Source organism: Dermacentor variabilis, chromosome 6, assembly GCF_050947875.1.
Source record: "Dermacentor variabilis isolate Ectoservices chromosome 6, ASM5094787v1, whole genome shotgun sequence".
Classification (NCBI taxonomy): Eukaryota; Metazoa; Arthropoda; class Arachnida; order Ixodida; family Ixodidae; genus Dermacentor; species Dermacentor variabilis.
Window position 1 is genome coordinate 171958684 of NC_134573.1, and position 15050 is coordinate 171973733.

A 15050-nucleotide genomic window follows, 5' to 3' on the forward strand; every position below is an offset into this window, starting at 1 on the left:
ATGGCAGTTTCTTTTTGCTTTATATATTTTGTTTTTCTTTTCTTTTTTCCTGTTTTTCCCATGCTCATGTGTATATATTACAATCCACTTCCTGTTTGGGCCTGTGCAAAGGCCTACAGTATTGTTAAATAAAAAAAATAAAATAGCCCCTCCCCCCACCCACCCCCTTATTGTTGTTAGGTTTTATCACTCAGTGGAATGAGATAAATTCTGCTTTGTTCGTAAAACACATTGATAAAACTTCAGATCATTTGGATCTGAAGTCCACTTTAGCTGTGCCCATTCCTTCCAAGTATAAAGTTTGTGAAATGCAGAGTACTCTTGGGAATTTGGGAAAAGTTGCTGATAACGGCAGCCTGACACTTTCAAACAGTCGCTTAAGATTTTTTTGTTATTTGTTGAATATTTTTTTTTTTTGCAATAGCTGTATTTGATCAACACACGTACAACATTGCACAGAAACTTGGGGTAGCGTTCCACATATATTTGCAAAATTTGACCTTGGTTGTAATTGTAATTATGGCAGGGCAGCAATAAGTTTTATGCTGTTCGTTAACCATAGTAATAATGGTACAGACCATTGAATATGTGATGTATTGTAAAAAGGCACATTTAACCCACCTTCTTGAAACATTTCCTACACATTACACATACTGTGCCGCTAATTTTCCCGAAATATGAATAAGGTGCATTGTTTAGTTCACCGAAGACACTGAAGAAATAAACTGTGATCCTTGTATGACAAACGAAAGTAAGGGGGAAAAAAAGAGGGTTCAGTAATTATTTACCAAGTTAGGTTTAAAACACGTAAATGAAACTTTTGCAGCACATTACTCTAAAAATTATACCTATTCTCATGGAATTTGAAGTTTGTGCCTCATTCCATTGTTGGAGGAGTCTGGGAAACATTTTAGGTAATGACAGTATAACACATTGGAACGCTTGAATCCAGTAATTTTATACAAAGGCTGCAATGAATCCACATAGATCAAACATTTATCGCTCGTCCCACAGAACACAATTTCTACTTTGGCGAAATAAAAACACTGTGAATAACATAGCTCACCGCGGAAACCAGGAAAGGCAATTAAATGCCCAATAAAGTGACCCCCATTTCTTAAAGATATGAACTCTCTACCTTTTTTCTTATGTTGAAACAGCCTAAAAATAATGTTACCAGATGTCAGAAGTGACACAAGCCAATAGAAAAAATTCAAGGCTGTGTTGTTATGGCTCTCCATGTTTGACAGCGTTTCCTTGTTAACGCATGAAGGACAAAAGAAAAATACAACAAAAAAATGCAGAAAGACTGCACAGGACAACTGCCAAAATTATTGGTCACCAATTCACTCAACTGTCGACATTACTGAAGATAGTGTTCACCAACGTATCTAGGATAAGCGGCAATTCGACAGGCTCTGGTCATATATACAGGGCGTTTCACGTAATTTCACAACAGCAACCTAGAAGGAAACAATTTCATAGACAATTACGATACTCTCTAATGAAAAATGAGTGCAGCTGTATATGAGTTTTCATTTTGCGATGTATTGGCTGGGGCGGAAAATCGATCTCGTGCGGCATGTTGCAAACGAAGCAAAGCGTAGCGTGACTGCCTCGCTAATCGTGACACGTGGGCTTGATTCACAGCAGCCACCGCAGACAGACCTCCGCTCATGTAGCACTTTGTTTCCTTACAAATGATGAGTGCTACTCTGGCACAATCGTGGAGCCATTGTTGCCACAAAGCACGTCGTGTGTGGCACTATGCTTTTCTTCTCACGCTTTTGCCATATCTTCCTGCTCTCTTCACTCTCGCAGTCTTTCATCTGCCCTCTGTGTTCGCTCTTTCTTCCTTTTGCTGCGCTCCTTCGCTCGGTTACGAGGGCGTCGAGGGGAGATGCCGATGCTCACCGCAGAAACGGGTGCGTAAGAGCTGCGCTCTAAAAGAAATTTCATTTCAGTATTCCTGTAACAGAGTAATCTCGGGAGGTATGTAGGGTATGTATGTAGGGAGGACGTGAAGATAAGCTGATATGCAACCACTGACACGAACTGCATGACGACCAAGACTGCATCATTCTGGTCATTTCACAAATTTTCACATTTCTTGAATTAATTTTGCAAAGGAAGAATTCATCACTATTTAATCAGCAATGGTAATTCCTGTCTCTTCTGCCTTATAAATTTTGTTTTTAGTTCATTTATACATAGAGCATTCCCTGGCTCTCTTTAAATCTGGGACCTCTAGCCTTATAAATCCATGAATAATTTTAAGGCACAGCTTTATTTTGTAATGTCTTCATTTTTCATTGTTTTGGCCCCTTCTCATTGGTTCACACACAGCCTCTGTGCGATTATCAGCGGGATTGGCCACTTGGCATGATGAATGATAAATGAATAGGATCAGCAAAACAACGGAAGTGCCCGCAATGGCTGTCGCTGTCTTTGGCCACATTAGGTTATGACAGAGGCAACATTAAGACACCCCCAGCTCATAATGGCCATTGCTGCATAACTTGCAGAAAGCATTTGGCTATGAGCATAAGTTGTACATGGCTCCTCACTTCACATAGACATTCGGTGAATAAACTTGACTACCCAGTAAGGCCATAGCCACACATAAGAGTGCATGGTTCCAAAGAAGGGTCACCAGCTCTATTTATATTAGTAGTAGTAGAATAGTAGTAGTAGTAGTAGTAGAACTCGCTCTCCCTACCCACCAACCTACCTAACCACACATTCAAAAGCCTCTTTGTATTGTCAAGTTTCTGGGTGGCCTGGGCTAATGCATTCATTTAGATATGCAACTTTGGGAAAATTGAAACAATTACTTCATGTGTCAAGTTTTAAGAAGTCTACAAATTTTTCATAATGCCTGCTAAAAAATTGACGTTCTAAATCAACATAGTGTGACAAGACTGGGTTCGGTGGCCTGGGTCACCAATTTGTGGGAGGCTGTGTGACCAGGTAGCGGTGCCATGATCTCTGGAGCACCTGCATGCAAGCCCTCTTCGCTGGCTTTAAAGGGGATAGTCGCACCGCTACAGGGCCCCCCTCCTAGTGCGAAGCGCGATTGAAATAAAGTCCAATGATAAAGTCCAGGTAAAGTGTGCAGATGGTGTCGTCGTTGGTAGTGTTGGGTTCATGCAATCAGAGAGAGATGTACCAGGCAGCACCAGCAACGTAGGTTGTGAGCAAGGCGCAGCCACAGTGGTACACCAAGTGCAAAATAGTGACCCGCGGCAGGTTCTCGTATGCACCCGGGCCTGTAAAAGTCTGAGCTCCCAAAGTAGACCGTCTGGCCGCTTGGGACTTGCACGGAGATATCGCAAGTGTTGGTCACTCATGTTGATGTAGAAATTATTCTCGAGCGAAAGAAACCAGAGATGGCAGAGCTGCTCCTGCGAAATTTCAGGGGGCCATGCATCTCCAGAAGGCGTGAGCACAAAATGGAAGGCTCGCCTGCTGCTGCTTGTAGCAAGATCTCAAATGCCGAAAGCATTAGGGTTGCGGTGGTCGCTGAATGCATTGGGAAAGTTGTGCTTGTGGCATTGCCGTGCCTGCGAGGGTGAAATTTGTGCCTAGTGGAGCCGGTGAGAGAGCTTCATATTGGTTATGAGTGAGGTGCCCCGAATGGAAAGCAGACAGCTTGCGAGAACATACCAACGATCATCACGAGCGTACGCAGGTGATGTGAGTGAGAAGTCACGGAATGACGCGACGGTTCAAATGGCAAGAGCTGTTGTGCTCAAGGTGAGGTGATCAAGCACGGTTGCCCGCAAGTCCGCATAGAAATTGGGGCTGGGCAACTGGAGCTTGGAATGCAGCCAAAGCCTGGAACCTTGTTGAGAAGGAAGTGGCTGTCCAGCTTGGTGAATCATATGTCCAGCATGTCAGTGTAGATTTCCCAACACCCTACAACCACGGGACGTCTGCCGGACCACCGAGGCGACATCACTCACCATAGTAGCGTCTGTGTGCCGACGCTGCACATGGCTGGGCTCGGTCGTCTGGGTCACCAATTTGTGGGAGACAGTGTGAGGAGGTAGTCACCATTGCCATGGTTTATTTAAACGTGCAAGCCATGGTGCCACGACATCTCTGGAGCGGCTAACACCGCAGTTGCTCAGGTCGCATGCGCTAGTGTGTTCTATTCTCGTACCACCTGCACGCGAGCCCTCTTCTTCGCCGGCTTTAGAGGCGATAGTCGCACCGCTACAATAGTATTGCTTCTAGCGTTAAGCGAAGTCCAACTTCTAACAAATCTCAATTCAGCGGTTGCCAGGGGTAGCACTCTTGTATTTAACATATTGGAATAGGCAAATCTCCCCATGCTAAAGCACCCACTTTAAAGGGCCGCTCACCAGGTCGGGTCATCTTGAGCTGACAAGCGCAGAGCATACAATGCGTGATAATGATCGTGTCTGCAAAGTATTACATCGCTGCATGCTGTAGAAAGGTCTGGAATTTCAAACCGAACGCTGTGTTTCCTTCCCCTCGTGGCCACCACACTCCAAGCCGGAAGACTACGTACTTGCGTCCCTGTGCCTACGTACCTGAGTCCGCAGCGCGACGTCGCTTGTGACGAGTATCATCTGTTATTTGTGCGAACTGTTGGTTGAATTGATGAAATGAAGTTTAGAGAAATAATAAAACACACAAACAGAATGTCTGCATGTTTTTTTGCTTTACTTTGCACCGAAGCAAGAGAGATGTACTTCCGCTTCGTCTGCTTGTTCCCACGGTCGTGCGGTCACATGCGCAGGTACCGAAACTATGCCATTTTCTACAGTGTTCCAGCGCATGATCATGCTCTGCAATCCACTTTTTCTGCCTCAGTATTCACACCACTAGTCATGTGTCCTTGTGCACGGCGCACAAAATCATGCGTTGCACAATAACTCGCGGGCAACGCTGCCAGCGGAAATGCTCATCACTTAAAAGGAAGAAAAGCCAGGAGAAAAAAAAAGTGAAAGCGGGGCTGTGACGTATGTGCTGCACATCCTCGAGGTCCGGCACTGGAGAATGCAGGGAAGGAATTTCGCTCACGGTAGCTAGACAAGGCGAGAGAGGGGGTCTCTCTATGCAGCGGAGCCCACCTGCTGAAATCATGGGTTCACGGCACTGAAGTATTTCTATCTCTGCTATTAATGAGCCACCTTGAAAAATTTTTGCAACAGAACGCTCCCTTGAGGACACGTAACAACTTCCAGCTTGTAACCAAAATTTGCTATGGGGCCTGGTGAGGGGCCCTTTAATGCTCTAGTTTCTCGCGCAACATCAACAGACACATGAAGTGTCTTGTACAAAATGAAACAATGAAGCTCTGCAAATATATTTTACAAAATAGACATTTTCCAGCAATGTTTCCACAACGCTAACAAATGTAGCTCATTTGCTGTTTATTTTATGTATATATTTACTTCAACCATATTGACACAAGAGCTCTGCCATATTGCAGAAGAGAATTATCTTGCCACACAGCAGTTAACATGCACATATGTAACAAGCTAAAATGTTAGGGACATCACAATGCTAGAACTATGGCCAAACAACAAAACCTGGCAGCATCAACTACAGCAGGCATGGGACAGTCTACACTGCATCACTTGGCCATGTTACAACATTTTACACATGTACAATATCAATAATTCACTAGGAAAAGGTTTAGCAAATGGCTGATGTTTGAGCTTGATTAAGAAAGCAGGCATTCATAGAAAGCCAGTCATCACCAAGGTCTTATAAAGTGCTGCATAGTTTATCTGATGCAAAGTACATACTCTATGCAATTATCACAATTGGGCAGTATAGAAAGTGTCACACATTAAACTTACAGGTACATCATATTAAAGGGACACTAAAAGCAAATACTAAATTGACGTGGACTGTTTAAGTACCTTTCCAGAAACCTCACAGCGCTTGTTTCTTGCCAAGAAAAGACTTGGTTTACGAGAAAATTGTATCTGAAGAGTCCAAATACCTTTTTGAAAATTCAAATATCAGCGTGTGCAACGTCGCATACGACGTTGCATACGCCATCGCCGCCTTTTGCCGCTGTCGATGAGTAAAACGGCGCCCGACAGACATCGGCACTGAGCCAAGACAGAGCGGCGAATTAGCTGCTGCAGCTGCTTTTTGGTCAAGTGGCGTAGACCGTTCGGGCATCCCTCGACATTGCATGGAAGTTAACCTCTCTGCTACTTGCAGTTTGTGCGAGTTTCGAGAGCCAGCAAAACCAGCACAGCACTACCCGATCAGGAAGTACTGCACTACGTGATCAGGAAGTACTGAAACACTAGGATGTTTTTTGCAACGAGCAGTTGAATACTAGTGACAGAATTTAACTGAGGAGTGCTTTCGTCATCAGGCAAGTGCTTGAATGTCCCGGGGAGTCTCTAATCATGTCCTGCATTTACCTCGCTTCCTCGATTATTAAGGCTCTGTTTGCAATAATATTGACGTCTTAAATTCTTGAGCACTCATTTATCACTTTAGCTTGACTTAGTATTTGCATTTAGTGTCCCTTAACAACGATAAAAATATTCCCGTCACCTCTCGCACAACTCATGCATCCCACTGCAAGGCATTGTCGCATTCAATAGCAGCGATATATTTAATATATACAGTATAAAATTTACGCAAATGGAACATGAAAGTAATTACTATCTGACTAGCTGAGGTGAAACTCCAAGAAAGCTCTGCAACTCGTGGACCCTAGAAAGCTAGCCGGAGTGGTAAAAAGAAAGTAGGGAAAAGATGGTGGTCTACATCAGGATGAAATAATTATGCCGCACAATTAATGTCCTGCTGGAGGTCTCACGATAGGCGTGGCTCCAGGAAATCAAGTTCGAGAATGTGCTCCACGCACTGCAGTGTTGTCTGAAAGACAGCGTCTTCTGCTGCCGGCACTGCAGCTCCCTGTGCCATGGTCACAAGCTCGGGGGCTGACCGAGACTTGGACAGCTCGCTGGAGCGAGCATTGGATGCACTGTTCTCAAAGGCACACTGAACGTCAACAGTATTGTTAGACCCGTTGACAAGGCTGTTGAAGAAGCCCTGGAGGTCGTAGAATGACTTGATCGAGGTCAGGCTGAGCAGCGGTCGCCCGCTTTTGTGGTGAAGGTTCTCATTATTTGGATTCTGCAAACAACAGTGATGTGAAATATTAGCGTGTCGTAAGAAGCTCTATTGCAATTAATGCACACTATAGCTGCATCAAATTATTTGAATTGAGGTTTAACCTTCCAGATACAGAAAAAAAGGAATGATCAGTTTTCTGCCATTGTGGAGTTCTCCATGTAAACAGCAAAGCATTCAATGCCAGAAACTTGCTGCCACATTGATGCTTCGTTAGGAACTTCTTTAAGAACTATATCCTATTAAATTAACCCTTTAATGACGGGGCCTATAAATACATAAAATACACAGAGAATAAGCCTAACCAAAAAAAAAAAACCAAAACATACATACTTCATGAAAACTTTTCCAGCAATAGGAGAGTAACACCACCCATAAAACTGGAAGTAGGTTTCGTCCCAAGCCACCTAGGCTTTCGTTTAAAACTTGTGCAGACAGCTCTCGTTATACGTAAACCATAGACGTACTTTATATTGCATTTCATAGTGTTACATTATGTGTGTGATACCACTGCAGTCAGATCTTGCACTGGTCTGCCTCCTTCGATTGTGATCACAATAGAATTGAGCCTTGTGCCAAACTTCGTCCTCATCCTGTGTTCCTGCTTTGATCCAACAAATTGCCTGTTGTTCACTGTTGGTTGAAGAAATTTAGCCACAATCTCCGTACTCAATCCCGAAGCTCGCCAAGAAAAAAATGTTTCCTCTGGTGTGAACGCTCGTCCATAATGGTTAAACTGTCTTTCAGTTCTATCAAGCCACACACGAGTTCTATTCTGTCACTTCAATACATGGCTGCATGAAATTAAGAACCGGCCTATACTGTCCATGACTCAATCATGTCTTCAGGGATGAAGCATTTTTTATAGATAGCGCCAAAGCCATCACAAATATTTACCACTTAATACAGAGGAAACCCTACCCAATCTGAATACTGTGTGTCCCCCTTTGTGCTCTCAGCGTTAAATGCTAACAAAGTTCAGCAGCTGGAACAGACATGCACAAGGCCTCTAATAAATGTACTATCACTACAAAACTATGATCATCAATTGTATGCAGTCCTTCTTAATGCTCTGTGCTCAGTAATTCTCTGTCAGGAACACTATGCGATGCTGAGGGCAGCATGCAGCGTTCAGGAAATGCACACAATAGTGACAACAAAAAATGTGCAGCGAAATTATGCCACAAAGGCTGTACAGTTTCTACAAGAGAGCTAAATTTGCATGTACAGAGTTCTATGCAAGCACCAAACTTACATTCTTGTTCATGAGTGCAGCGAGCCGGACAATGTGTGGCACAAACTCGTGCTGGCCCTGAGGCAGTGACTCCTGCTGAGACTGGGTGCCATCAGATGACAGTGGAGCATTGTCACCAATAAATGCCCACCGATACCTGCCACAGCATGCAAAATGGGAGATGTGGTTAAGGAAAATTCGATTTTAAGAAAGGCACGAAAGCTGGCATACTTTATTTTATTGAATTTCAGTGCTTTTACGACACAAGGAGAGAACATTACAGCAGGAATTTCGGTAAGTGCTAGAAATATCCAATGAAACCAAGTTTCAATCTAGCCCAATTTTCTGCATTACTAAGCTGGTATGCATTGCAAGAATGCTACCCAAACATTGTTACTCTGCGACTGCCGCTGATATATAAAATAAAACTACCACGTTCATACTCCATTTTCACAATAACGCATACTTCATTTCCAAAGCGAAGAGTCCTACAAACAGATGGTGTTAAAATTTTACTAGAGAATTAACACTCAGTGCTAACTGAGCAAGGCATAAACCATCACAAAAAGAAAAGGTGTTTAAGGGTAATAGTTACCATAAATGGTTAATGACATTGCTATGCGAGAGTCATTCTTTAGTAGTACCGTGAAGATCCTTAACCCTTTAACTACCAAAATCTTGCATAAAAAATTACGAAACATTTCCCACCCTAATTTTCACTTACTTTTTTGAGGTATTGTGTGTAGCATGCTCATTCAAAAAATATGTACGCTTATTTCTAGCACTCAAAGAATTGAATAACAAACCTTGCTTTGAGAAAGACAGTTTTCCTGACAGTGCACAAGTCTTCAGTAAAATTCCCTCAACAAAGAATGGCAAAGCAAATGTAAATTGCAACATAATATGCGATGGGATGAGCAGAAGCACATGACTTGTTTAGGGCAAGGAAATTAAAGCAATGGAAATTATGTCGTGGACAAGCAGAACTCGTCCTTAGTGATAATAGTACAAACTTGCAGGACAAGTACAACTCTGGCTTGGTGGTTAAAAGTTAAATGTTCATTTAAAAAGAAGCCTTTACTAGTTCATTTAATGACTATCAGTGAATGACACTGTTAATTGTACTTCCGTGTGTATGATTCAATCAGGATGCCAGGCTGGGACATGAAAGCCTGTGAAGCCACAAAGTTTCCACAATAATACTAGAAGGAACTCTGGTGCTGTGTGTGTCTACGTGAGCTGCAAGTGTGGCAGTTTAGCCAGCATAGGAATGATAAGTGTAGTACGCTGATTTGCATACAATATTGAATTATAAGTGCCAGAATTCACAACTCTACAACTCCCACAACCAAATTTTCTGACCACCTATTTGCGAACTTTGCCTTTGTACGTCTCTGTTTTCTGTCGTTGCCCTACTTTTCTTCCAACAATCTTGCAATCTGCTCTTACTCATCTCTATTGCGGACATGTTTACTTTTCCCCTGCTCTCGCTTTCCTGTACAGATACCTCAACACTCTCCCAGCCCATTTACTTTCTTCCATATTCCTCAATCGTTCTTCATAATGAATTTTACTGTGAGTGTCGCGTCCCTCACTTCAAAACTATTCCAGCCCATATCACCTTGCACAGCTTCATTTGTAGTCTTCCCCTGAGCGCCCAATGCGAGGCGTTCCACTGACTTTTGGTTTCCAACAAGTCCTGATGTCCCCGATTTCAAGCACACAACCACATTTCCAAAAGTAAGTCCTGGAACCATTACAACTTTCCACATACCTCAGAGGACCTCGTACCTACTGTATCCCCATAGCGCTCTGTGCTTCATTATGGCTGCATTTCTCTTCCCCTTCACTGTTATTGTTTTTCCCTGTTTCCATAAATCTAGTGCCATCGTTTATCCATCTACCAAGGTATTTATATTCACTTACCCGAGGTATTTCCTGGCCCTGTATCTCCACTGTCTGTTCACTGTTTTCATTGAATACTAGAACACCTGATTTTCTAACACTAAATTTAAAAACTAAATTGTTGCCTTCCTGTCCACAGATATTAGCCAGACGTTACAAATCACTTTGCTTGTTAGCTAGCAACACCAATGTCGTCCGCATAATTGTATGTAAACCCGATATTACTTCAGTCTAGTGCCCTGTCCATCTTCACCATGTACATCATAAACAGCAGCGGGGATAAAGGGCACCCTGCCTCAGTCCCTTGTTGATATCAACTTTCTCCTCACTCCTCATCCCTTCCCATTCAACGCAAACAGTATTTTCTTGGTAAATCTCGCTCAAAAGGCATGCAAGATAGTTGACAATTACTGTCTTGAGGACAAGGTAAGCTTCAAAGGGTGCATTTTTTTTTTTTCTTCGAGTGTGACCACTACTATGTGCTCACATCTGAAACTGGGGCAGCATGTCAGCAGGAAGGGCAACGGCCAGGTCGAGCAGCTTGCAGGCTGACAGATATAGCTGCAGCCACGCTGGGTGGTTGTGAGCATTGAGGCCATTGCTCACGGCCCAACTGCTGTCTAGGCCTTGTAGCCTGCGCAAATGCGAGCTGCATGCCAGCACAAGACATCGTTCATCACTACACTCAAGTTCTAGAATGGAAGGAGAGCAAGTAGAGACAATGCACAAGGTTACAAAATGTTGGATGCAAGTTGAGCTTGTATCCGTGAAATGCTGCACATTAAGTTTGTGCATGGCTCAGAATACCCCAAGAGCTTGCGACAGATATGCTCTGGACGGAACGACCAGTACCTGGTTGTTTCATTCAAGTCCATCTATACTGTTAGGTAGGCTGCTATCAGGTACTTGCAGAAAAGTAAGACTAACAGTACATACTATGGTACATTTTGTCGCCACCTGAAATGCTAGAAAGTCTACTTAACCTCTTAACTATAGTATTATTACATGTTGAGAAATCTTGTCTAAAATCCCCGCTTTAAATTGTTGAATGTGAAAATTGTTTAAAACCAAGGCTGCCATCTTCCCCAGAAAAGGTTGCAAGCCATACATGAAGGAGAAAAGCTATGTACCTACGTTTGGCGCAATCTAAAAGGAGTACTGACACAAAACAAGACTTAAGAGGAAGCTTTAGCTCAGAAGCTCCTACCCAAATGCAACAACTGCACTCATTTTGATGAGGTTAGTTGGATTTGAAAGAAAGTTAAGACTGTCGGAAGTAAAATTTCATTTGGCTCAATTAAAAAAAGAACAATCTTGAAAATTGCAAAATTTCATAAAACTCAACTACAAAGTTGTACACTCCGAGCAACGAAAAGCAATACTGCAAAAACAAACAAAATTGCTTTATTTTGTATGTAAGCTGTACCTGTAAATTCATATATCAAGTTTGTCAGCTTGAGATGCTCTAACGGAGGTAGTTTGCTGAACAGCAATGCCCATTTTTCCTGTGGATTTGCAAACAAATTTGTAAGCGTCATGCTTTAATTTTTTTTATTGCCAATTTTCAGAAATCTGATCTCTTTAAAATTTATCTTCCCCTTTCAAATGCAACAAATTTCATTCATAAAAGCATTTCTGCCTTCTACATGTATTTAAATAGAAAAATCAGAGCTAGACCCAAGCTAAACCTACCTCTTAAGCTTTGGGCTGTTATTACCAGCCGGCATGTTTTTAATAAACTAAGTACGCCCCACTTTTTATTATGTAGTTGTTGCATTGAGCAGAATAGTTTTATTCCCCAAAATGCATTTTTATTACAATGACACACAAAGGACTATATATAACTAATGTCAAGGTCATTCCAAACTGTCATAACTGATGTCAAGGCAAATCCAAACTGTGTATATTCAATAGAAAAAGCCATGAAGTCACTATTTTCCAATGACTTGCTCGCAATTGTTAATATTATGGCAATCTAAGTATAAATTGCACTTCTTCAGCATACATGCGGGCACACGCACTACAAAGAAAAAGCAAGGAATGCACAGATTGCAGTACCTTGGATTCCGTCTGCTTCGTGTTGGGTCCGCCAGCAGAAAAATTGTTTTAAAGGCATACAGGGCAAAGAACAAGACACGTGTGAACGCTGGAGTCAGGGTATTAAGCATGGTTTGCAAAAAAAAAAATGAAAGATAGCACAGCAAGCGTTAGGCAAGCATCTTGTACAGTGCAACCAGCAATGCATGAAAAAGCTCTTTTCAAGTTGCAGGTTAGATGCTCATTAAGAATGCATAACTATATTAAAATTGCAGTCAGCTTTCAAACAAAGACAACAAACAGCACAAAGCCAAGAAAAGTAATGCATATTTAAGTTTAGCAAAAGAAATGTAACCAAAGCTCCATACAACAAGCATCAGTTTCTCAAATGAGAAATTTGGAATTTTGAATCAATTTGTTGTTTAGCATTCAGTACTAGACACTTGACAGCACACAGAGTTTGTGCAGAGGTCAAATGTACAAGGCATCTCGTGAGAAATAAATTATTTTCGCATACAAAGCACAAGCATGGGGCACACGAGTTATGTCCAAGTTAGAAAAGCTACAGCACTCAATAAGCACTTACAAATAGAGCTGTCATATGCAGCTGTCCCCACCATGTGCAACAGCATTTTCAAACAAGTCCTGTTTTCCAATAACAATCTTATCGATTTTATTGAGTGCACTCAGCTTCTTTGCCTCAATTTTTATCGCTACACATTGAGCGTTGCATTCAGAAAAAATTGTTACAGCATGAAAGCAACAGTACCACAGCACAACAAGCCAGGTCTGGTTAGTATGGTTAGCAAAATCCTGTTGCAAAATGCACACAAAATGCTACACTTGCACTTACACCACCAAACCAGCGAACTTCGCGCCTCAGCAACTGTGTGAGACTGCCTGTTAGCTTTATCTAATGTAGAATCCTTAGCTCGATCATCTAGATCCAGCATCCAAAGTTTTGGACCGTGGCACCTAAGAAAAAGCTCACAATGTTTTCACAGCCTGGGCATGAAGTGTATTTGTATTTACAGCATGTACTAGTCCATGCAAATAATGTAGTGTAAACAATGCACCAACATGAAACAGCAGATATAAGTTTAAGGAAAGTAACTGTGCTTGTACCGGCACCAAAATAAGACAGTTCCACGAGTGGAAATTTCTAACATGAGACCTGTACAGCGAATAGCAGCGAGCTAAGTTTTGACTTGCACACTTGCAGGAATCGCCATTTCAAGACAGATTGTGTGTTTGCTTTAACATTAGTGCAGTGTTAACAAACAGGAAGAGCCCATTCCATTTAGGGCACTGCAGCTTGAACTAGAACTTGGTATAAATCGGAAGCTGCGTGAAAGCGAGGCCCGCCCACCTGAATTCCTCTGTGTCCGTCGACAGCTCTTGCTCTATTTGGAGGAAAGCTTGCACCTGAGAGAATGCAATGTGAAAGAAGAAAAAATACATGAAGGCTAAACAAAACCAATTCAAACAAGTGGCAGGCTGCTCCTTCATGCTCACTGTCTAATGCGTAGATTTAAAAATTAGTGAACTCTGGGAGAATCGATGCCGCTTTCAATAAAAACCTGCTCCTCACACGCAAGCTGCAGGACAGCTTGCTGCGGTATGCATTTTTATGCAACTGACATCATTGACAAATTCCAGCCTGTAAGTGTGAAACTTGCTGATGTTAAAGCTTGGACAATTATTTGAAGTATTCCTTAGAATGGTAGTGCAAAGATCATGTGACGCAAATATTCATGCAGAAAAGTACTGATGTGTGTACGAGCACACTTTCATATCTTGCAGTTCTAATGCTATTCCCTGTAAAAAGGATAAGAGCACACCTATTGCAATATTAGGAACAGTGCTACAAACATAACACATTTTTGCCAACCCGTGCCATGATTCACCATTAAATCTTTCCAAGATGGGCTTTTAAACTTTAAAGAAAGGAAGAACCAGAATAAGAGAGATACCCTGTTTAAGGAAATACAGCTAGCCCCAACTCAAACTTAGGTGGATGCTCTGGGATGGCACCCACCAGTTCAGTAATGATGCCCGGCCAGAGAGAGGTGATGTGCTGTGGTGACATTCGCAGCAACAGCACTCGGAAGCAAAGGAACACTTGCGCATGTATGCTTGGCACATGGCTGAGCTTGAGGCTTTCCGAGAGCCGTTCTGAAAACATCACATCAGAGTCAGCAACAGGGTATCATGTTGATCAATAGGCACTTCGAACTGCTAACTTCAGCTAAATGAACATCAGTTAAATAAAACCGAAGTCCCCCGGGGGCACAAGAAAAATTGCAGTACTATTTCAAATTTAACATGGTGAACACTAAATAATTAGAACCAGGAGAAATAAGCAATGGGTAGCTGCAGAGCTCTATTGGTTATTTACTTGGTTCTTTTATTTATTTATTTATTTACTTATTTATTTATATTATGTGGTACCTACATAGCTCATAACACATGATCATAGTAGAGGCATTCATTTACGAACTAATATTGGCATATTGTTAGAAAACTAATACCAAGAAACAGAAATAAACATCAAATAAACAGAGATCCAGACAGACATATACTAAGACAACATAGGGGATATGAAAGATGACTTAATGAAATGCTTCAGCTTAATTTTGACCTCTCAGGCTCTTTAACAAAGTGCTGACCCCTTTTACAAGACATGTCCAGTAAATAAAATTTATCCTTTTTACAAATTTTGAACTCTTAAATA

The 15050-nt window shown here is 42.0% G+C and overlaps 1 protein-coding gene across 5 annotated transcripts in view; it reads right to left on the reverse strand.

Annotated features, from left to right (window-relative positions):
- Window positions 1–937: 937 nt before the first annotated feature.
- LOC142585777 (protein DOP1A) overlaps window positions 938–15050 on the reverse strand; it is a 67170-nt gene continuing 53057 nt past the window's right edge. For 3 of the 5 annotated variants that reach the window (XM_075696775.1, XM_075696774.1, XM_075696776.1), the window contains exons 29-34: window positions 14355–14491; window positions 13686–13741; window positions 12338–12352; window positions 10767–10928; window positions 8396–8531; window positions 938–7143 (exon numbers count right to left, since the gene is read on the reverse strand). In XM_075696775.1, coding sequence (XP_075552890.1) covers window positions 6820–7143; window positions 8396–8531; window positions 10767–10928; window positions 12338–12352; window positions 13686–13741; window positions 14355–14491 — 830 coding nt within the window. In that variant the 3' untranslated portion in view covers window positions 938–6819. The remainder of the gene's footprint in view (window positions 7144–8395; window positions 8532–10766; window positions 10929–12337; window positions 12353–13685; window positions 13742–14354; window positions 14492–15050) is intronic. The other 2 variants (XM_075696777.1, XM_075696778.1) reach the window with 2 other exon arrangements.